General features: G+C 38.5%; 1 protein-coding gene across 3 annotated transcripts in view; it reads left to right on the forward strand.

The window, feature by feature from the left end:
* Positions 1–17,099, forward strand: part of POP1 (POP1 ribonuclease P/MRP subunit) — a 27,724-nt gene extending 10,625 nt beyond the window's left edge. For all 3 annotated transcript variants that reach the window (XM_089517690.1, XM_089517691.1, XM_089517692.1), the window contains exons 6-16: positions 287–374; positions 1,595–1,782; positions 2,804–3,057; positions 3,162–3,255; positions 3,785–3,896; positions 4,937–5,053; positions 7,595–7,710; positions 8,945–9,136; positions 12,068–12,222; positions 13,779–14,114; positions 15,676–17,099. In XM_089517690.1, coding sequence (XP_089373816.1) covers positions 287–374; positions 1,595–1,782; positions 2,804–3,057; positions 3,162–3,255; positions 3,785–3,896; positions 4,937–5,053; positions 7,595–7,710; positions 8,945–9,136; positions 12,068–12,222; positions 13,779–14,114; positions 15,676–16,330 — 2,307 coding nt within the window. In that variant the 3' untranslated portion in view covers positions 16,331–17,099. The remainder of the gene's footprint in view (positions 1–286; positions 375–1,594; positions 1,783–2,803; positions 3,058–3,161; positions 3,256–3,784; positions 3,897–4,936; positions 5,054–7,594; positions 7,711–8,944; positions 9,137–12,067; positions 12,223–13,778; positions 14,115–15,675) is intronic.
* The last annotated feature ends 5,304 nt before the right edge of the window (positions 17,100–22,403 follow it).

Genomic DNA, 22,403 nt, shown 5'->3' on the forward strand with positions numbered 1-22,403 from the left:
AATAGGTTCTACCTGCATCCTGTTGCCATCTGAAAAATCCTTTTACTGCAAAGGCTACTAGGACATTGTCAGCCAGTGCAGCATAATTGGTTTGATATATAGGTCCCTCTGTTGGATTTATTGTGCTTTCCTCCCTCTGTATGTTCTTTGAGCACCTGAAAGTAGTTTGGAATTGATAGCTCACATTTTAAAAACAAAATAAATTATTCCATTTTCTGCTTGCCCCTCTGGTATGCTAAGATTCTCTTTTACAGTTTGAAATTCAATAGCTCTTCTTTTATATCAGGATTTATCATATTACTGTTGTCTGGAGTTGATTGGAAAAGAGAAGCAGCTTCTGACAGCACTTGCTCGAATGTGTAATGTAGATGCAGGTAATACGTCCTCAGACTGCTTTTTAAAATGATCTGATCCTGACTACTTAGTCTAGAATAGTTCTGTTTTCTATAGCTGGGCAATGCTAAGCCTGTTCACATTTGGGCAGCCAAGTATTGTCAAAGGGAAATGATATAATAGACAACTAAGTATTTTGAGTAGGTTTTTTCCCCCTTCCCATCTTGCTGGATACTTACTGTTTCCATGGGAGTTAGCATTAGCCATTCTGCGGTTGATATTGATCATTATAGTTCATTATTGTACTATATAATGTACAAATTATGTATTTATGTAATTAGGTATATTGTAAGTTTATGAAATAAAATGTAACCTTCTCACACAAATTGCTTATCATATATTTAGAGTAGCTTTTCATGTACATGCATAGATAATTATCCAAACCAGTTTTGATTCTGATTTGGAGGAGATGCTCAAAGCAGTTTGGCTATCTTGTCTAAGCAACAGTTAAAATAATGAAGAAAATACCACGTGCAAGAGAGATGCAATTACTGAGCACTTGCATATTTTGTTTGTTGGAGACCATCCCAACTGTGATTTAGAGTATAACCAGAGGGTGCATCTACACTGTAGAAATAATACAGTTTGACACCATTTTAACTGCCATGGCTCAATCTTACAGAATCCTGAAATTTATAGTTTTGTGAGGCACCAGCATTCTTTGGCAGCAAAGGCTAAAGACCTTGTAAAACAACAAATCCCAGTATTCTGTAGGATGGAGTTACTACATTTAAAGTGGCGTGACGACATTATTTCTGTGATGCACCCAGAGTTTGATACATGGTACATTTCCTACACAAAGAGGAAATGAAACAAGCATTCTAATTTACCAATAAGTCTACACTTGATAACCTGGAGAAATTCTTAGTTGCCATAACTGAGTAGGAAAATGATTAGTAACAAGCCTACCTTATGGAAAATGGAGAGGGAATTAAGCAATATTTTCCTTTTTACTTCACATTTCCAAAAGACAGGTAAATTCTTTTTAAAATCTCAAGAAATTAGGAGTACCCAGCTCTGAAATCATAAGGGGAAATCCTCATAGTCCTAGTCTACTCCATCAGGTTTCAGCTTGTGTAAATATTCCTGAATAGTTCTAGTCCCCAGTAACTAAAACTGTTCTGGGGTCTAAAGGGGCACTATTCTCAGCATTTGTTGTGTGATTTGAAAATGGTTCATTTTTGAATACACTGTTCCTCAGGTCCAACATTTGCAGCTGTTCCTTGTCTTACTGGGAAGCGTGAAGGTGCTGTCATGCTATACCGGAGAGATCGCTACCCTGAAGATGCACTTGGTCCAGTTACTTTCATTTGGAATCCCACAAATAGGTCTGATGAGTCTCCTCAAAGCAGACAGTTGTGGATGTGGACACACCCAGCCTTTAAGCAGGTAATAATAAGAAGAATAAATATATTCTATTTCCCCTTTTCCCAATGGGAATCAAGGCGGATTACAACAGATATTTAAAACATAAGACAATTAAAATCACAATCAGAATTTTTCTACCCTCCCACCAATCATAAAATTGAACAAATAACCTTTAAAAAAGAATTAAACAGTGAGCAATTTAAAAGAAATTCCTAATAGAGATTGGTTAAATGAAGATAAAATTTCAATACTTACAAGGTAAAAGTTTCATTTTGTTTTTCTTGTATATTTATTTATGAAAACAAAACAAAAAACCCTTGCATTGTATTTAAAAGACTTAAAATGTAAGCTGACCAGTCTACATGCTTATTTAGCTAAATGGCATCTTAATCCAGTGGGTGAGTGGACATTATGTGGAACCCTAACTCAAATGAATCCCTCCTGCAAAGGTGGAGACGATGTTAACAGCCTAGAGCCTGGAGTGCTACGTACAAATGATGGAGTACCAGCTTCTTTTCCTTTGCCACAGTAAGACGATCATAGGAAGCTGCTTTATTCCTTATTATACTGTTGGTCCACCTAGCCTAGTACTAACAAAGAAAGGCTCTGTAGGATTTCTGACAAATTTTTCACATAACCAGTTACCAGGTGCCAAGGACTGAATCTTATGATTTCCTGCTTCTAGAGTATGTGTTCTGTCACTGATCTGCCTATGGCCTCTCCTGAAAGTAGTAGCAAAAATACATGAAGAAACCTGGTATGGCAAAAATGAAGCCAGGCTTAGAAAGATGGTTTATACACTATGTTTTACATAACATTTTTCTACTGTTAAGTAGCAACTGAAATTCTTTTTATGAGCATGGCTCCTTTTGGCAGTAAGGCCTAGCAAATCAGTAGATGTGTTCAGTTTATAGACTAATAGAGAACATTGAGAATAAGTAATCTTAGGACTTCATTTATTTCAAGGCATGCTACTATTGTATTTGCTGAAACATTAAAACAGGACATTCACACTTCAGCCATTCTTCCCATTATTCTGTAGGACATACTGGCTGAGTTAAAAACAGTCTTCCAGTGTTCTGAACCCATGGATATTTGTAATCCTGAACCTGTTCCAACATTGGCTCAAGAAGAAAGTAAAATGTATGTTGCTGAAAATGTTGGCCAGAAAAGGAAGAGGAAAAACCAAGGAGGAGAAATGGTGGTTGTCCCAGTGAAAAAAATAATTGGTGATGGAACCAGAGATCCACACCAGCCCTATTGCTGGGCATCACAGATTACTGGGATTGTGATAAGGTAATCACTGTACTTGATTAGGTTCTGATAAAGCTCTGTTTATTTAATCAGTTCATGCTGTCTCAGTATTTCACATTTTAATATCTAACTCTTGTCTCTTCCAGTGATTTGACAATGGAGATCCTCAGATACCGATTAATTGGTCCCCTCTCTCACTGTGTTCTTACAGAAGCACTCAAAGTTGCTTCTGCACATACAGTAAGTAGATCAGCAGTTGACACACTCATTCTTTTGCTATTCCCAAGATGGTGTTGATTTTCTAGAATTAAAATGTTAGGATCCAACTTCCTGTGTTACAGATTCAAAGTATGTCAGAGGTGTACATACTTGTGTGGCTGGAAGCTTATAACATGCTTCAGTATGTATAGGAAGACCCATGGATTTAGTACATCTAGCCTGCCTATCTCCTTCTCATATATTGCCCTGGTACATGTTCCATAGCTCAGTATATAGGAGAAAGAACTGCTGTTGTGCACAGAGATGTAGGTGTGTCGTTGTGTATTACCAGGCTTTGGACTTCTTGTTGCATACTTACTCCAACCTTCGGCCATGTCTTCAAAAGTTGGGTTTCATGTCAGTACATTACTGTTTTTCCAGGGATTTATATTTATCTCTGAAAACAACTTTATTGCTGCCTGAACTTAGCTCTAGATAAATATGAAGAAACAGATCCTTTGCAGAAGATGGCATTTCATCAATACCTTACAAGTTGTTATTGATTTACTAGGAAATGGATTCCAAAGATTCTGAAATGAATAGTTGGTGGATAGAAAAATGCCAAAACCCTAATCAGGTGTCCGTTCATCTCCGTCAGGAATCCACGTTTCAATTGCTGCAAGGTAAAATGCTAGTAGTGCTCCTAATCTTTCCATATGGGCTGCTGTTAATGCATTCCTAATGTTTCACTGAACAATGGTCCGTTGTATTAATATGTTAGATTGTTTGACATTTGGCTGCTGGGGCTGGATAACTGGTAACTCTTTCTGTTGCTATTGAGCTGTTCTTCAAATAAGATTCTGGGCCTTTATGCTCTTGTGAGCCATATCCATCAGTGGAGAGAACAGTTATGATAAGCCATCCTAGTTCTCTGTGCCTCCTTCACTATTAGGTGAAATAGAGTTTCATTCCATTCTTCTGAAAAAGTGCACATAATGTTTGAAAAATAATAAAATGTGGTGTAAACCAGTCTTGCCTTGTCCAAGCTGCACAGTATCACATACTAAGAGAGATGTTGTTATGCAAGTGCCAGAGTTTTTATTTAATGGGATTAGAGCTTAGATTACTGTAGAAGTAACCAGTTGCAAGTAATGCAGTTACCAGAAATGTACTATCTTTTCTGATACCAGCAGCATGATGAACTTTCATTCCAAAAGTAATGTAACATGTTGAGGTGAAGTTAAATTATTTGTGTAATGAGTACCAGTTTGAAGTAGCTTAAAAATTAGTTTTCAGGGGCGTTTTAGAGATATTTTGACTGGGGTTTTTCAGATATGCCATTTTCTCTTTTAAAGCAACAAAAAGAAATGGAAAGCTAATGAAGTTTTTTAAAGAAATGAGATAATTGAAACTAATGTACAACACAACAATTTACTTATAAAAATAAAAGTTATATTTTCTTTCTTATATCTGAAACAATGAAACCACAGATGAACAGCAGTTGACACAGTTTGATGCCATAAAAAGTCCTGGGTTTAAGGTCAGAAGCAGTTTGTATAGAAATAGATATACTCATAGACCATTTCCCACACATATGATAGTGTTTGCATTTTAGCAAGACAATGGTAAAGCTGAAGATGCCATGGAGAATGTCTTTGTATACTAGTAATACTTGCTGGCAGAGCTTTCTTTTTAATGATGCATCCATTTTGTGTGTTTTAAGAGTTAAGTTCATCAGACATTCCATCAGGTACTGTACTGGGTTTGACTGTTGGGGATCCTCGAGTGAATTTGCCAAAAAAGAGATCAAAGGCCATGCCAAATCCAGAAAAATATCAAGGTAAAGTATGTCATTATCCATCATGTTTTTGTAGAAGAGTAAAATAGTCTCATTCATACCAGTTTAAGGTAATGTGTGTTTGAGCATACTGGTCCTCTTATGACTTAGCATTGTAGTCAATAAATTCAACAGATGCACACTCACTAAGTAGAGGTTATGTAGCAATTGTGAGGAAGGGACCTGGCACCAAACTGGTCTTGTGCTCAATGGAAGCCTCTGTTAAATGGTACAGATGATCCAGGTTCGAATCCTGGCGAGGCCAACAGGTGCTATAACCTCAGATGCAGTATTTCATTTCCACCTGCTTGAATTTTCTTGTGAATGTACTTTTCAGGGGGAAGGGTTAATAATTCTTCCTAGTAAATCAAATGTTTGCTTTGTAGTGCATGCATAAATATGGAAATTCTTATCTGTAACTGGAAATACAAAGCCAAGAATTCAGTATTCGGTGTCACTGAACCTACTTGTGTGTTACTTTGTTCATAATTTTTTCCTTCTGACAGTTTATTTGTACACAATTGTTTGTTTTCCTGTAAGTGTGGTTTGAGGATATAACATACTTTTAAATAAAATTCTTAATACATCCACATTTTGGCACTAGTCTCACTTGAGATATCTGTACCACAGTTGAATTTAGGTAGTTAATACATTTGGTCTACCAGACTAGTATCTTCACGGGAAGAGTATTTTCTCAGCTGTGTGGTCTGGGAACCTTTAACTGAAGAAGCTAGAGCAGTAGTCACCAAACTTTGCTCTTTAAGAGATTTTGGATTTCAGCTCCCAGAAACCTCAGCCATGTTGGCCAATAATCTGGGATTCTGGAAGCTGAAGTCCAAAATCCCTTAAAGAGCACAATTTGGGGACCACTGAGCTAGAGACTAATGCCTGGTTTCTCTATGAGCAAAGCATATGTGTGTTTGCTTACTTGTGGTCCCTTTAGAGTGCTCCCCTTTATCAGACTCTTCTCTCTGTCCCCGAACCCAATGCAACCAATTTAGGTGCTCTGCAGTAGAGGTGGTTTTCTCCTTGCCTCTGCTGTCTAGCAGTTGTAGTTTGATGTATACTTAGTGAATGACTGTGTTATAATCACAAATGCATCATGGTCTGTTGCATCTTTTATAGTCTTAAAAAGCCTGGATCTGAATTTTGGATATATGAGACAGAAGGAACATGTCAGGACTTGCAAATTGTCACTTGCAGTCTCTTGAGCCTTTCACTGTTTACTTTTGAATCTAACAACACTTTCTGTTTCAAGACATTCTGCAGGCAGTGCATGCTTGCAGGCAGTGCATGTGAGCCAAAGCTGATGGCAGAAGAACAAGGGGTAGAATGAGAAGATTTTAAATGGATACATGTGGGGAACACAGCAATGGCTTGGATGATTGAAGACCCCTTTTGCAAACAGCCAAAGGGAAGATAGCATTTTAAAAGAAAATGCTTCACAGCTTTTCTTTGAGTCATCATGATCTTCACAGAGAAAACAATGCATTTGTTTTTTGTATACTTGCAAATTAATTGTCCACTATAATTGTTTATTATTTCATTTTCTTACCTGGCAAGAAAATCTTTCCCATGAGCAATGCATTTTATTCACAAAGGTTCTACAGTCTCTACAAAATAGTTAAGAGCAACGACATTTCTCATCACATCAATATTCATCTATAAAAAAAATTCTGTGTATTAAAGTTGATAAAGTCTTCTGAATAGCACAGTCAAAATTATAGTCTTTAGGCAAATGTTCTGATATGCTAAGGATGTAACTCATTTCCCCCTTTTCTCCATTTTTGATTTGTATGCAACCTGCATACCAAAAGATAAACAAAAATGAAGACAATAAACCTATGTTCTCACAACTGTCAACATTAAATATAAGCACAGCAACTGTCCTTACACACCCTAAAAACCTAATGCCAGCTGTCTAAATAAAGATCAGGCAAATTGATTTCCTGCATGCACTCTATGAAGATCAGAGTAAAAGGTTGTTTAGAGGTTCTTTAGACAAAGTGTTCATAAAGCTTAACTGTAGAATCAGCAAATGGCACATCAGCATCTGATTTGATAAACTAAGGTCTAGGAACTCCATAATTTAACACTAAAGTGAAAGCAGAATTTGTTATCTTTATTCCTGCTTTTTAAAGCAAATATTATTCAAAATGTTTCCTGTTTACATAAAATTAGAAGTTTTTCAATTCGATAAACTCCTGGAAATAATGTTATGGTCATGTTCATTTTTTCTAGTCCTTAATGTCCATTTGCTTTTATTCATTTTTTTTTTTTTTTGCTCTTTGTCCTCTTGAACCAAGTACAAAGGCCATTATGCTCTTAAGATAAACATACAAATACTTCTCTGATGCTGTGACCTGAAAATTATTAAGGTTAAAAGCATTAATAATCTCTACAGTTTGCTTTTGTGCAATTCTCTTGTACTCTATAAAACTGTAGGCTAAATAAAATGTGTTAAGATTCCACAGGACTTTTTTGTTGTGTGTTTGCCAGCTGCTAGCCTTTCTGGCATAATGGGCTTCTCCATTTTTCTTTTAGAGAATAAGGAAGTGAAACAGCTGATCTTAGAAGGCGTGCCTGCAGAATGTGCACAGAGTTTTCTCTGGGACCAGAATATTCGTAAGAGTGTCACAGACACCAAAATGCCAGAACAGGTAACTTGAGCGTTAACCATAGAGAACGGGGATACAGATAGTTTGTCTTTGTCTGTGTGTATATTACACCTACTTTTGGGATATGAAACCATACATTTGAAATGTTTGCTTATGGATCTTCATAGTGTGGTGTAGTGCTAGAGTGCTGTGCTTAGTTTGGAAAGACTCATCTTTAAATCTGTTCTCAGTCCAGAAGTTGAACTGGTGGCCTAAACTACCTTGCAGGGTTCTTTTGAACACAATGCAAGTAAGTAGTGGTAGTGATGCTGTTAGTTCTTTAGAGGTAAAGTCAGATAATTTTTCGAAATTAAAACATGTTTGCATTCCCTTCCTAAAACAGCAGCAATAACAATGTAATTTCTTAGGATCACAGATTAGAAACAAGCCAGATGGCTGCAAGGCAATAAGAAATAAGAAAAGCAAAGACTGCTCACAAGTACAAATATTCCTAGCACACTGTATAAACATGGGTGGCAGTACAGCAGCCAATACTGGTACCAAATGAAGGCTAATATCATTTAATGAAAGTGAAACATAACACAAAAAGTCCTTATAAATACACAGTTAAAAACCATAGAAAACTTGAGGTATTACTTTTTCCTGGAATACTTTATCATAGAATATCTGAGCCTTCCTTGGAAAACAAAAACCCCAAAATGGCAGCAACTGGTCCAGGCATTCCTGATATGTGTAGACTTCCCTTTCCATACACTGGAAAGTTGAAGTATTGCTCCAAAGTATTTGTATAATTTGACATGTTCTGTATCATGGCCACTGATTTGCCATCTATTTGAAAAAGCTAGGATTTTAGTCTTATAGCGCCACTACACAATTGAAATTCAGCAGAGCAGCAGCAAAAACAAGTGCTTGTGCTCTAAAACAAAGGGAGATCTCCTTCTGATATAGAGGCTCACTATGGTAATGTATAAGTATTTGTGGAGATCAGTTTCTCATGGTTTCTGGACTTACGGGTGTAGAGCTACGCTGCATGGTCCTGCAATTCTCCTTGTTTTCTTTCTTGATTGAGAGGCTAGGGTCCATGTGAAACTCCAGCTTTAATGACAAAATGTTGTATTCTGTGAATGGACCAGAGGATGTTCAACTACTTATTTTAAGATAACAATAGGTCAGAGTGTTCACAGTTAGGAGCAACAATCTTTTTTCTGTGTTTTTCAAGTTTTTTTTTTTTTTTTAAGAAAAGCTAACTTCACAGTACTTTGTACCTTTTCCTTAGGAATTGAATCGTTTAAGAAGTGAACTCTTGGTGCCTGGATCACATCTTGACCTGGGCCCTCAAGAATCCAAAATTCCTATACTCTTGGTTCAGCATCCTGGAAAAAAAGCTGGACAAGATCGACCAGGTTGGGGAAGTGGCTGGGATATTTATCTCCCCAAAGGCTGGGGCATGGCTTTCTGGCTTCCTTTTGTAAGTGATGTTTCAGATTGAAATATAGTGAGAAAATTAATATTGTACACACATGAACATATAGAGATGCTCTTTCAAGATTTTTGAAACTTGATGGCCATCCCCAAATATTTATAATACTAGCATCTAAGCCAGGATGGGCAATTTGTTACTTATTTGATATCATGTAGCCCATGGCTTATTCCCAAAGCCACCTGCAAAAAAAATCAGGCCTTTACAAGAGTGATCTCTTTCTTATTTATGCTGCTGCTGAATCTTCTGTGACCCCAAATTTCACGGGGTGCTGACAAAGCATTTTTCTCAACTAAACAAGGCATACAGGGCGGCACACCTCATTTTTAATGTAGACTGAACTCCCTACACATTTCCAGGAAACGTAACAAAATTTGCCAGCAATAGTGCAAACAATAGTGCAAACAAGGGAGACTTCATGAGACCCACAGATTCCACGCTGCCTGTCCTTGGTAAGGCTAAAAAATGCAAACTAAAATAGTGATTGTTCCGAATTGATAATAACTTGTGTGCTTTATTTAAATGTACATAAATGTACCTAATAGCCTAGCTGCTGAAAGATTCCTGACCACAGGAAATGAGAAAGAAGGAACTGAACTGGTGCCAAGAAGACTCTGCTGAGTCATAATGGAGCAGAATCCCTGCTAGCATACTAATGTTGGCTTCATTTGTTCTAGCCATTGTTGCTGCAGTGATTGTCATTGGCACAGTGCGACTTCTGCTTGTGTGATAAGGTCCTGAATGCCACAGTGCATATGCAGTGAAAATGTAAAACTGTTGACATTGTCAGTTTAATGATCTAGATCTTTGTTGTACAAGCAGATTGACACCGTACAATCTTGACTCAAGTATTTCTACCTAATCGTTTGCTCCTACTGACATCTAGTTCATTATACTGATTATGAAATTACATATTTGTGGTGGCAGCTTCCACAAACCTCTGCAGTGAAACAATGAGCGATTCTATATGATTAAAAGAGAATGAGTTGGAACCAGAAATGTGGGACATGATGCACAAAGTATCCCTCCAGCAGTAATTGCCCAACCACACCTGGCACATTGGTGTGAAGGTTCTGTATAGCCCACCATATCTCCTGTTGAGCTGGATGGGATCCCTTAAGACCACCCTTTATCTTTAAAAAAAAGGAATTTATGGCTACCACCCAGTGTTTAACTTGTTACACCTTGGCAACACCTTGGGACATTTCTAGAATTCCATTGGACCTTTCCTGGCCAAATTAGGGAAGAACTAGCCAAAGTAAGGCATGTGAAAAGGAGTGCAAAGAGGCAGAGTACTTTAAAGAAAAGCTTTATTGTAACTAGAGGAGTTCTAGAACAAAAGGATATCACTACATAAAGGACCAAATTGTCCTACATGCACAGGCAGACAGTATAAGTAGCAGAGTACAATCATTTCAGCCAACAAGTAAAACAAAACGGGGTCGCAGCCACACCGCGCGGCTCCCTTACGGAGCAAAAAAGAAGCTCCAAAATGGAGCTTCTTTCTGCGGTGCCTCTGTGACGTCACGAGGTGCCAGGGGCGCATTCATGACGTCACAGGCGCCGCGACACGTTCGGACGCACAGTGTCCGATACGTAAAGATGGCGCCGGCTGTGTGGAACGGCCGGCGCCATATTGTATGGACAGAGTCCGTATTAGACCCAGGGGTGTCTAGAAGAGACGCCCCTTTTTTAAAATGGGACGTCCTGTGGACGTCCCAAGTGCCGGTTTGTAACCGGCCAAAAATCCTGATGCCACTAACTGGTACATGTTCCTATTCTTACTCAGAGCTCAGATGGGATTTGTAGTGTTTGATGTTTGTGGATAGCAGGGAGCCTGCACTCCATTGTCCAGCTCTACCAGCTTTCTCGTGGTCTGCCTCATGAGAGCCAACAGACAGATAGGCAGTCCTAAACCAGCCTCAAGTTGCATACAGGCTTTTTAAAACCTCCCCCCAAATAATTTATGCTTCTCCCCAACAGCACATCTCATTGGACCATTGCCATTTTATCAGCTGTGATGTAATCCCTCATTAAAATGTAACTATACATTCTTCCACATTTAACCCTTTGTTATCTGAGAAGAAGGCTCTAATAAATGAAGGGACTCCCAATTATCATAAGTGGATGGTTGCTGCTTTGGGTCTGAGGGCCAAACTGCTTTAGATCAGGGAGCCAATTTTCTTCAGCTGATACCAACACAGACAACCAAAATTAAGGGGAAACCCAAAGGTAACTGGAAATCTGCTGCTGATTTTAACAAATGAATATTTCTCTATGGTAGTGGAGGGCATGCTTGCAACCTGTGAAAAAGGTGAATCAATACTCCCGCAGCCTTCCAGGAAAGGCTGTTGATCTTTGCAAAACCAGCCTTTGGATCTGCATACAGCTTCAAGGCCACACTGTGCCCACCCTTGTCCAAGAATGACTTTTGAAGGGATCATAGAATAATAGAATTGGAAGAGACCACAAGGGCCATCCAGTCCAACCCCCTGCCATGCAGGAACTCTCAATCAAAGCATCCCCGACAGATGGCCATCCAGCCTCTGTTTAAAGACTTCCAAGGAAGGAGACTCCATTGCATTCCAAGGAATTGTGTTCCACTGTCGAACAGCCCTTACCCTCAAGAGCTGTAAGGAAATCAAGAACAATCCGTTCCTTAGCTGTTGATGGTTAGGATATGTCCCAGTCTTTGAGCATAGTTCTCAGAAAGTTTGGCTTTCTTGTTAAAAGTTCTTGGACCAGAGTTGTGATACTTCTGTTAACAACTGCTCATGTGCTGGAATTTGGCAATCCTTTTGAAATAAACCCTCTAAAACTCCATAGTGAAAAGGGAAGTAGGGAGTACTTGTCTAAGAATTTTCTTGGAGGTTTTGCACCTGGAATCTTCCAAGACATTGTGATGGTTTTGCTTTGTAGATCTATCAAGGTGCACGAATAGGTGGCTTGAAAGAGGCTCTGAAACATTCCCTGTATAAGAGAACACCTCATGTGCCCCACGATTATCCAGACTGTCCTGCTGGTGTTCAGTTTGCCAATGAACTAGAGAGAGATCTTCTTGAAAAGTTTAAGAGGTAAATGTCTACAATTTAGATTAAGAAGCCTGGTCCATTATGTTTAGAGAACCCAGTTGATTGTGCATTTTGCCTTCTTAATTTTTACTTGCTTGAGGAGACTAAAAAAAAGTGAAAGGTATCATCCTTTCCTCCTCCCTTCAGATGAAGACGATCAAAATAGCTAACAATAAAATTAAATTAAATAGGTCTCCATAGGATAACATCATGATCATGAGTGTAGTCTCAATGAAATCATGTGAAATTAATGAGCTAGCGGATAACTGTGACCCAAAAACTTCCCAGATAGTTTTCTTCCCATATGAGTTTTGTGCCTGTTTGTTGAACTTCCCATTGTGCTGCATGCATGGTATATCTCTTTTGAACCTGGGTGGGGCTGTTCATAAGTAACCTATGGACAGCAGAGGGTCTGCTTTTGGAGACAAATCCATTTAAGCATGTGTTTAAAGTTGCCTTTAGATCCTGGCAGTTGTGTTTAGGATTTGGACAGAAGGCTTCTGGACATAAGTGGAATCAATATGGCTTACCTGCAAGTGACTTAAAGGTGTAATAATGAAGGACACATTTACTTTGGCATTCTCTTGTGGCTCAGTCACTATTCAGAAATCCCAATTAATCCAAACAAACTAAAATATATGTGGATGACCTAGGACAAGATATGTAGCATGTAAAATTAATAATACTTCTGATAGAAACAGCTATAATTATAGAAACATTCATGTTAAATGTTCAGGAAACTACCTTTTCAGAAATCAAAGGAAATTTTAAAAGTGAAATTTTAGAAGTTTATTATAACTAAGACAGCAGTCTCCATCCTGCTGTCTTCAATGTTTTGGACTATAGCTGCTGTCATCTTTGGCCACTGACTATTCTGGCTGGGGCTGACAGAAGATATAAACTGAAATATAAGGTGCTCATATGGAAATAGCAACAGCAGCTTCATTTGTATACCGCTTCATACCACACTGAGCAGTAAGCGGTTTACAGTTATAAGCTAATTACCCCCATCAAGCGGGATACTCAGCCCTGCAAAGGGCTAGGCTAAGAACTACAGATGTGGAAAAACTTAGTTCTATTCACCTTTTGGTGTGTACTAACAAATTTACACTTTACAATTCAGTATGCAAAATGGAACACAATTTTCCTCATGTATTCCAATTTCTTAGTACGGTACACACAAATGAGTGTTAATGGGGAGAAATAGGAAAAAAGCATAACGTGGGGACTGCTCATGCAGAGTGCATACATTAGGCAAAATTAAGTGCAAAAATGCATATATTAAGGGAAATAGGCATGAAAACATATATTTTTATGTTGTTGTTTTTTAAGTCAGAATCTGGAAATGGGATTAAATGCTTTGAGGACTGGAAGAAATGAGAAACCAATAATAAGTGAAACTGAGAATTGTCCATCTGTACTAAAGACATAAAAACATTATAGCTAGTTAGAAAAAGAGTGGATGTATGAGTTTCAGTAAAGGATAACAACAGGAAACTTTGTTTTGAACTTCATGTTTTGTTACTACAAAATGAAAAGTATTTTTTTTTTAATAATAGGCGGCCTCCTGCGAAAAGGGCAAATTATGTTAAACATGGGACCCTGGCACCCTTTTTCTGTCCCTGGAGTAAGCTCACCCATGACTGGGAGGCTAGATGTAAAAACAGAAAATACACAGATGCTGCAGCTATAGACAATCAAGCTTCTGCATCTGGAGAAGAGATTTCCCTCGGACTCAGCTCTGAGGCACATGAGGTGGAATCTCCTGTGACATGTGCATTAGATCAACAAATAGAGATGTCCTCCCAAAATATGCAGATGGAAGAAGAAAAAAAGGCGACTGATTTATGCAAGGAAGATGAAACCACATCAAGCCAGAGCTTCTGCGTTCTCAGGTGTGAAGAGCTCATTGATCTCCCTAAACAAAACTTGCCATTCCAAATGTTGCTGGAATGCACCTTCTGTTGTCCTACATGTAATTGGTTGTACATCATCTAGGACTGATGAAAACTGATCAGGCATCATATGGATGATATCTACCTAGATATTTTAGGTGTCCATGTTGTTATTTTGAAACAAAGGCTGTATCCTAGAGCAGGGTTTCTCAACCAGGGTTCTGCAAGAGGTCACTAGGGACTCAGCGAGAGATGTGATAGAAAAATAAATCTTTTGTGAGATGTAACTATGATACTTTCAATACAAGGGTTTCCCAAGACCTGAAAAATATTTTAAGGGTTCCCCCAGGGTTAAAAATTTGAGAAAGGCTATCTGAGAGTGAGTTGTTTCTTTTGCTTCTGTGCTTCTTATTGCCAGCCTGGGCAATGACATTCAGATTAACAGCCATGCTGTTCCCTACTTCCCCATCTTTTCTTCAGTTTCACGTATTGCATGATTGGTGTGTTTTCTTCTTGACAATTGTTTCTTATTTTGTGGAGAATGCTCTTTGCAGATAAGCATTAACTGACATTCTTGACTAGTAGCAATCTGACCAGTTATAGCAGGACTGGCCAGCAGTTGGGGGTTAGCTGTGCTCCTTGGACCCCTAGTGGATCCTGAGGGGCTGCATTCTGATTAGTCTCCCACTACTGGAAAAACTGATATTTTTTCACCCAGATGACCAAAGTGTTGGAACAATTTTACCGCATTTTCAAACCTGATTTGTGTTGGATCTTTTATCTATAGGAAGTGTCCCAGAAACCAAATTTCAGATCACTTTATGTTTTAAAAAAAGGCTTTTCATTATTATTATTATTATTATTATTAACCTTTATTTATAAAGCGCTGTAAATTTACACAGCGCTGTACATCTTAATATGCCCCAGGGCTGTTCTCCAAAGTATGGAAAAATTCCCTAATTGCCCCTAGGGATTGTTGGGTGGTATTTTGTGGCAAAAAACTGGGGAAATGTTGGGCAGGTTGAGGGTCTCAAAATGTCCGTGGGGAGGTCCATGTTGCCCATAGGCACCCTTTCTCAAGATACAGATGCAGAATGTTCACACTCCCTTCTTTTTTGTTTTAAGTGGACATACTAAACTCACACATAGTTGTCAGTTTATGTCTATGAAAATCTATATTTATATATTTATATGCAATGTTGTATAGTAGTTAGAGTGTTGGATTTAGAGTGGGGAGATTCCTGATCAACAGGTGTCTTCAGGCAATTGGGAAGCCACAAAGTTTTCATAATGACAAAAATCTTTTTTGAAAATCATCAAGAGTGTAGAAAACCATTCAAAACAGTTCAGTGAAGAATCAGTGTGCTCAAGGGCCACAGAACACGAAGCGATGTTATGGAGGGGAAGAAATAAGAGTGGGCATAAGGGATGTAGAATGAAGTAGACTGGTGGAATGCATGGCTGACCAGAACAAGAGCACTCTAGACTGTAACCTCTTTTGCAAGTCTCATTTGGTTTGTACTGAACTGTGTGAAAACCTAATCTATTTTCTTTTTGACAGGAGCAAGAAGTTATTAAGGCAAGTGGCAGTCTGGTGTCAACCTCCATCTCACAAAAATCGGAGGATACAATGCCTTGCTTCCAAGCTAGATCAGAAAGAACTGTCTGAAGATGCTCTCTTGCCTATGTATCGGTGTTATCCCAGGGCATTAGTATGGGTCAGTTTGTCCCTTCTTAGAAAAGGTAGCCCTGAATTGCACACAATGATTTGCATTCCCACAGAAGAAGACATATTACAGCTTCACAGAGGCCAGCACTTCTTTGGTCCTCAGGAACCTAAACACAGTGATAGATTTAAAAGCAAGGTGTCAAAACAGAAAGGAAAAAAAAAGAGAGAGAATTCTGAGAAGGCAAAGGAAAGCAGTTCCTCCGATACTGTGAATGTATCATCAAGTGAACATAAAGATCTTGTTCTCGGCTTATGGCCTGACCCTATGCCAGATGTGACATCACACTGTTCCAGAGTTCTTTTGGGTTTTGTTACTCAAGGGGACTTTTCATTGGCCTCTGGCTGTGGTGAAGCTCTTGGGTTTGTTAGTTTGACAGGACTGCTGGAAATGTTGATAGGCCAACCAGCAAGCAAGAGAGGGCTTGTTTTGTTACGCAATCCAGCTTCACTACAGTATAGATTTGCTAGGCTTATTGTTGAAATCTAACTTGCAGTTCTGTTGCATGTATGAGCACCAAAGAAGTTCTTCTCCAAAAGAAGATACACTTCTTAATTTAGATTCAAATCTTAATTTAGATTCAAAGTCTCCAAAAATATTTGCCACCTTTGTCCATTAAAACTCTTGAGTATGCCATAATACCAAAGTAACCATTCCCTTTCCTTAGAGACACACTTGTTTGAAATGTGTATTTGTTTTGTTTTTTAAAACAAGCAACCATTATTTGTTGTATATTTGAACAATTTCCTCCCTTACATTATAAAGAGATTTGCTTTAACTGAGGGATTCCATCCCATGTTTTGCGACTGAAACCACTATCATGTGTATTAGTAATAATTATCCTCTTATCATGTTACTGAGGCTGGCAGGGGTTATATATTTAGCAAGTAAGTGTTTCTTGTGCCATATTTACCAAATAAGGATTTTTATCTTCTGGCCCCTAGTGGAAAACTATATCCCACTTCTGCCAGAAAAGCTTAAATGAAACTATACACTTAAAAAAAATGATGAACTGATGAATGATTGAAGGGTTAGTTACCCACCTTATATTTCCTCATCAAATTATAATGTATATATTCTGCTCTGAAGAATTCTTGGTGTTAAGAAAAGGTATTCTCAAAACTATGCTGACTTCTTGTCATGAGATAGTGAACACATGCTGATTCTGAACTGTGTATTGCTTTGAAAGTAACATTCTTCAATCATTAGGTGTATTTGGACATGTAAGAGGCAATAAACTCTCACAATGTAAGATTAATGTTTGTGTACATGTGTATGTGTTTTGAACTCATATATAAAGATATACTGGAGGGAACTCTGCCATGGCACCTTAAGTGGGGATCTAAAAAGATGGCTACACCTGTGCTGTATATGGCTCATGCATGAGTGGGCTTTTAATTCATGATTAATGTGAAGTACTTGTCAGTACACATGCGGATATGTAAATGTTACTGACTAAGGCCTGTTACAGACAGCCAAAATAAAGCTGCTTCGAGTCACAGTGGAGGTATGGTGTTTCAATGATGCATGTGTCCTAAGAGTCCAGAAGTCGCACCAAAGCCATGCTCCAGCCCTAACGACTGGAACGTGGCTTTGGTGTGGCTTCTGGACTCTTAGGATGCATACATCATTGAAACACCATACCTCCACTGTGACTCGAAGCAGCTTTATTTTGGCTGTCTGTAACAGGCCCAAGAGACTAGTAAGTTTCACTCAACTTGGAGGTGTGACTGGACAGTTTTTAAAAGTAGGATGATAATTTTTAGTGGAGATATGTGAATGTTGTCCAAAGGTTGCTGGACTGAAACTCCAATGAGCCTTCATACTTAACTGTGATGGTTTGGGTTGGTGGGCATTATAGTCCAACACATTCTGGAAAGATACAGTTACCACTCAACTAGAGAAGGTCAAATAATAGGCAGTGAGCCCTTGGTATCTGCTGGGGTTTGGTTCCAGGACCCCCTCTGATATCAAAATCCATGCATTACATTCCCATTACATTCAGTAGTGTAGTAAAATGGTATCCCTTATATAAAATCACAAAATTAAGGTTTGCTTTTGCATGGGGGAAATAGTACATGAGTATTTTCAAGAAGTGAATGGTTGAATCTGTGGATGCAGAGTCCATGAATACAGAGGGCCAACTGTACTTAAAAATTGTGTAATAAACTCTTCCACAATGGAGTATCAGGTATTTTCTAAAAATTAATAATATTTCGAATGTAACAAGTGTGTTACATATCACTCATGAGAGATTGTCACAGAAAATACAAAGTATTTCAGACAAATAGCTAATGAAACAATATTTCTTGAATCCTTAACATTATTTTTTCCAAAGCAAAAAAAGGTGAGGCAGGAATTAAGGGTTCAGATTACATACATAGCTGATAAAATGGATGCCGGATTTCTTACAAAGACTTTTCCCACCCCAGTGCCTTCGATGCATCAGGATTAGCTAATGTGGCTGCTTAGCAATTAATAACATTGATTGGGAGATCTCTTTATATTTAACTGTGTTAAGTCTGTAGATTTAATAGCCTAATTCACTGCATGATTTAAAAAAAAAAAAAACGAAAGCATGAGAAAGGGACCTTTCTCATTCCTGCAATAAACCTTCTGCAGTACACCTGTTTCCTAGACAGAAGCACAACATAATATGTTTGAGTTCATAGTATGGATTAGAACAGGTTAAGGTACTTGCAATTGTCTATTAAAGGTTGCTTCATGATGGTGTCTAGGTATTAAAACATTTTCTTCGGTAGAAGCAACTACAACAAAATGTAGTTTCATATAACAGCTGTCAACACTGAAGCTGGCCACAAGATGTCCCCATAGGAAAAACAATGCTGTATTTGGGCTCTAAGCAATTTGTTTGAATGCATCAAATCACGATGTATAAATGAAAGAAACATTATCTGTTAATTGACTAAAGCATGTTCTGTCAAGGCATTAGCCATAGATTTCAATTGTTTTAATTTGATATCTTTTGTTCAGTGCTTGCATCTTGAAGATTTTAGTTTCCCTCTTTCTTTGCTTCCTTCTTTTTTCAAAAGTACCTTACTACCTTTAAAAAAAACCACCCCTAAATAACTTAATTGGCCTATTGCTGTTTCTTTCATTTGTCCCATGATTTCCCAGGTTTTGTCTGGGAATAGGGTTCTGAGGATAAAAGAAGAAGGTTAGAGCCAAGAACAAGAAATAAGAGAAATCCATTGTACTTCTTTTTTTATCTCTTTGCATGTAGCATCCTCACCCCATCCACTTAGCTTTTCATCACATTGTTGCTTTCTAGATGAGCTGGACTAAAGTTGCTATCATCTGCAGGAAGCATGTAACTGTTGGCTGAGAATGATGGAAGTTGTAGTCCAACCCATATGGAGAAGACAGATTGGGGAAGGCTGTAAAACCAATGCTCAGCAGGCAGAGCAAGACAAAGCATGGTATGATAGAGTGTTGCTATTAGGTTGCCAAAACTTGGTGGCACAGACCTCCACAACAGGGAGAGGGCCCACATGCATTTCTGAACCCTGCCCTAGGGTTGCCAGAGTGAAAATGGGAGGTGGTTACTGTACCTTTAACGACTGTGTAGAAGAGGGAATTTCAGCAGGTGTTGCTTGTTACCTGTTTGTGTGACAAACAACAGCTGCTGACATTCTGTCTTGTTGTTGATGCTGTGTGCCTTCAAGTTGTTTCCAACTTATGGCAACCCTAAGGTGAACCTATCATGATGGTTTCTTACCAAGATTTGTTCAGAGGAGATTTGCCATTGCCTTCACCTGAGTACGCAACCACTAAAAATACAGGAACCATCTCTAGTTTTCAATCTTGCACCACTACCCTGGCCTGTTTATGAAAAATAGTTGAATTTGCTTTACTTTTTTGAATCATTGTTATTATTAACTGCTATTGACTGTTTTTATTGACTACTGCCTCATAAGAAATCTTGATCTCAGAAAAGGGAGGCAAAACTCAGGGCAGTTCTGTTGAGTTTCTCTGAAACTGTGGCAGCCCTCTTCAGCCCCCACCAAGCAGTTGAGTATGTTGTCCTCAGTAAAATTGAATATACTTTAATGTCTCTGGACATATACCTTGTGTACCAAGTGTATGTGATCAGCTTTCCAGTAAAATGTTAATTTTGGTCTGAATTAAATGTTAAAACAGCTATCTCTTGTGGACTTTCACACAGAAATCAAGTACATATTCCACTGAATGTCTTGTCATGTCAGGAAGACTGGATGTTTAGACAGTCACAAGAACTTTAATAAAAAAATCTGAGCAGCATGTTCGACCAATTTGTGGTTGGCACAGAGATGGTATAAGGCTTGGAGTGAGAATCAGATGATTTGTAGAGAAAGTTGTAGTTGTATGAATTGATACTTCAGCTTTCAGGGGAAACGCAAACTTCAGTTTTGCAAACATCACAAGTTTACCCTTGTTGCTTATAGATCCACACATACAGTTGGCCGTTTGTATTCACAGATTCAAGCATCCATGGCTTGAAAATATTTTTAAAAATTTAAATTCTGAATAGCAAACCTTGATTTTTGTCATTTTATATAAGAGACAACATTTTGCTAAGCCATTGTATTCAATGGGACTTAAGCATCCACGGATTTTGGTATCCACAAGGGGTCCTGGAACCAAACCCCAGTGGATACCAAGGGTCCACTGGATAGATTTGAGTCCATTTCCAACCTATGTTTCCTAGCAACTATCTAATTTATGACTTCAAATTAGCAGTGTGGATTAAATACTTGTATAAGTTTTTGACACTATGCAGTGCATTTCAAAACAGAAGGCTAATGTTGGGAGAACTGATTATTTGAAATGATCGGAAACAGTCCATCATAGAACAAATGAAGTCTTCACTGAGTTATCTGCTCCTTATGGCTACTAAAGTAAAAGGAAATGCTGTACAGTAGTGTTTCTCATTTATTACAGTTGCAGTTTGACACAGGCCATTTGCTATATGGCCAGTTTAGTATTTATTTCTTTAGAACAGACAAGCATGTTAGCTTGAAGTATCACATCCTCTGTATCTGGACTAGGATTCAGTTTTGTATAGTAGAATTTTTCCTCTCTTCTGTATTTTCCATGGTGCTGGAAACCTATCCTGTGGGTTTTCCTATCTCCTTTATAACAAGGGCTATAAAAGTGAAGGAGATCGCCTCTTCCAGTTTTGCTAGGGCAACCAGTAGAATCTAAAAGTAGTGCCTTAGGCTTTCCAAATTGATATGCATCTCTCATGTGCTTTTTAAAAGCAACATGGATTAAATATGAGCCTTTGCAGGTTAACCCTTGACATTCTTACAGTTTGTGTTGACTGACAAATTTTTCTGGGTGTGAGCCCAGCTCCAGTCATGCTAGGCAGGAGGCATAACCACGAGTGTCTATTTATTTATTTATTGAATTTATAAATTAATATCTTACCATTCTCCCTATTCTGTGATCCATGTTAGCTCATAGCATGACTGAAAAGTAAATACAGCTAAAAGCACACTAAATTATAATAATGAAATGGAATTGGTTGATCTAGCTAATACAACAACGTGAAGTAAAACAACAGAAAATTGTATCAGGAAAGCACAGCACAGCCAGTTAAAAGTCTTGTCACCAGCAACCAGTTGTTTGCCAAATGTCTGCCTGAACAAAACAGCTTTTGCATGTAATTTTTGTTATTGCTGGTCTGTGTTTCCCTCCAGCACTGTTTTTTTTTTCTTGTACCAAACTTTGATGATCAACAAGAATATCTCCTGTGCCTGGCTGAGCCACTGCACAGCAAATTTGGTTGCTGCATGGCATTTGAGGGAGAAAACTAACTACAGCTGTGGTTGTTTTGTGACTGGCTGGTTGTTTTTATCTTGATACCTCCACTATGTCACTGGTTATTATGAGAGATGACAAAAATGTCCTGTTTAGCTTGACTAATAAAGCTGTAAGTCAAAGGTGCCACCGAAAGCTGTTGAACTACAACTTCCACTGCCTCTAACTGGCCAAACCAGTGGTGAGAGTTTTAGTCTAACAATAGGCCCTTTTAAACTACATAGTTATAGCATTACAATTCCACTTCAACTGCTAGGGCAGCATCCTGTTGAAGCCATGGATTTGCAGTTTGGGGAAGCTCTAGAGCAGTGATGGTGAACCTTTTACAGACCAAGTGCCCAAACTGCAACCCAGACCCCACTTATTTATTGCAAAGTGCCATGTCCCTCTGGCTTTCTAGTAAGAAACTCTGACAAACTCTGTGCTAGGGCTACAGCATGTGTGCCCACAGAGAGGGCTCAGAGTGCCACATCTGGCACACGTGCCATAGGTTCGCCATCACTGCTCTAGAGCTTGCTGGCTTACAATTCTAACTATTCTTCCTAAATTGAAAGTCTCAGGGTTCTGTAGGATGTTGCCATGGCAGTTGGCAGATATAGAGCTATAGCTATGTAGTGTGAAAGGCTCTGACATCTGAGGGGCCATATGTTCCTCATTACTGCTATATGAGTATATGCTTATAACTACAAAACTACATATCACTACAAAACACGAGATCATTGCTTGAATCCTATTGGTA

The sequence above is a fragment of the Sceloporus occidentalis genome, unplaced genomic scaffold (assembly GCF_023333645.1).
Source record: "Sceloporus occidentalis isolate IW3139 unplaced genomic scaffold, rSceOcc1.0.p SCAF_3, whole genome shotgun sequence".
NCBI lineage: Eukaryota > Metazoa > Chordata > Lepidosauria > Squamata > Phrynosomatidae > Sceloporus > Sceloporus occidentalis.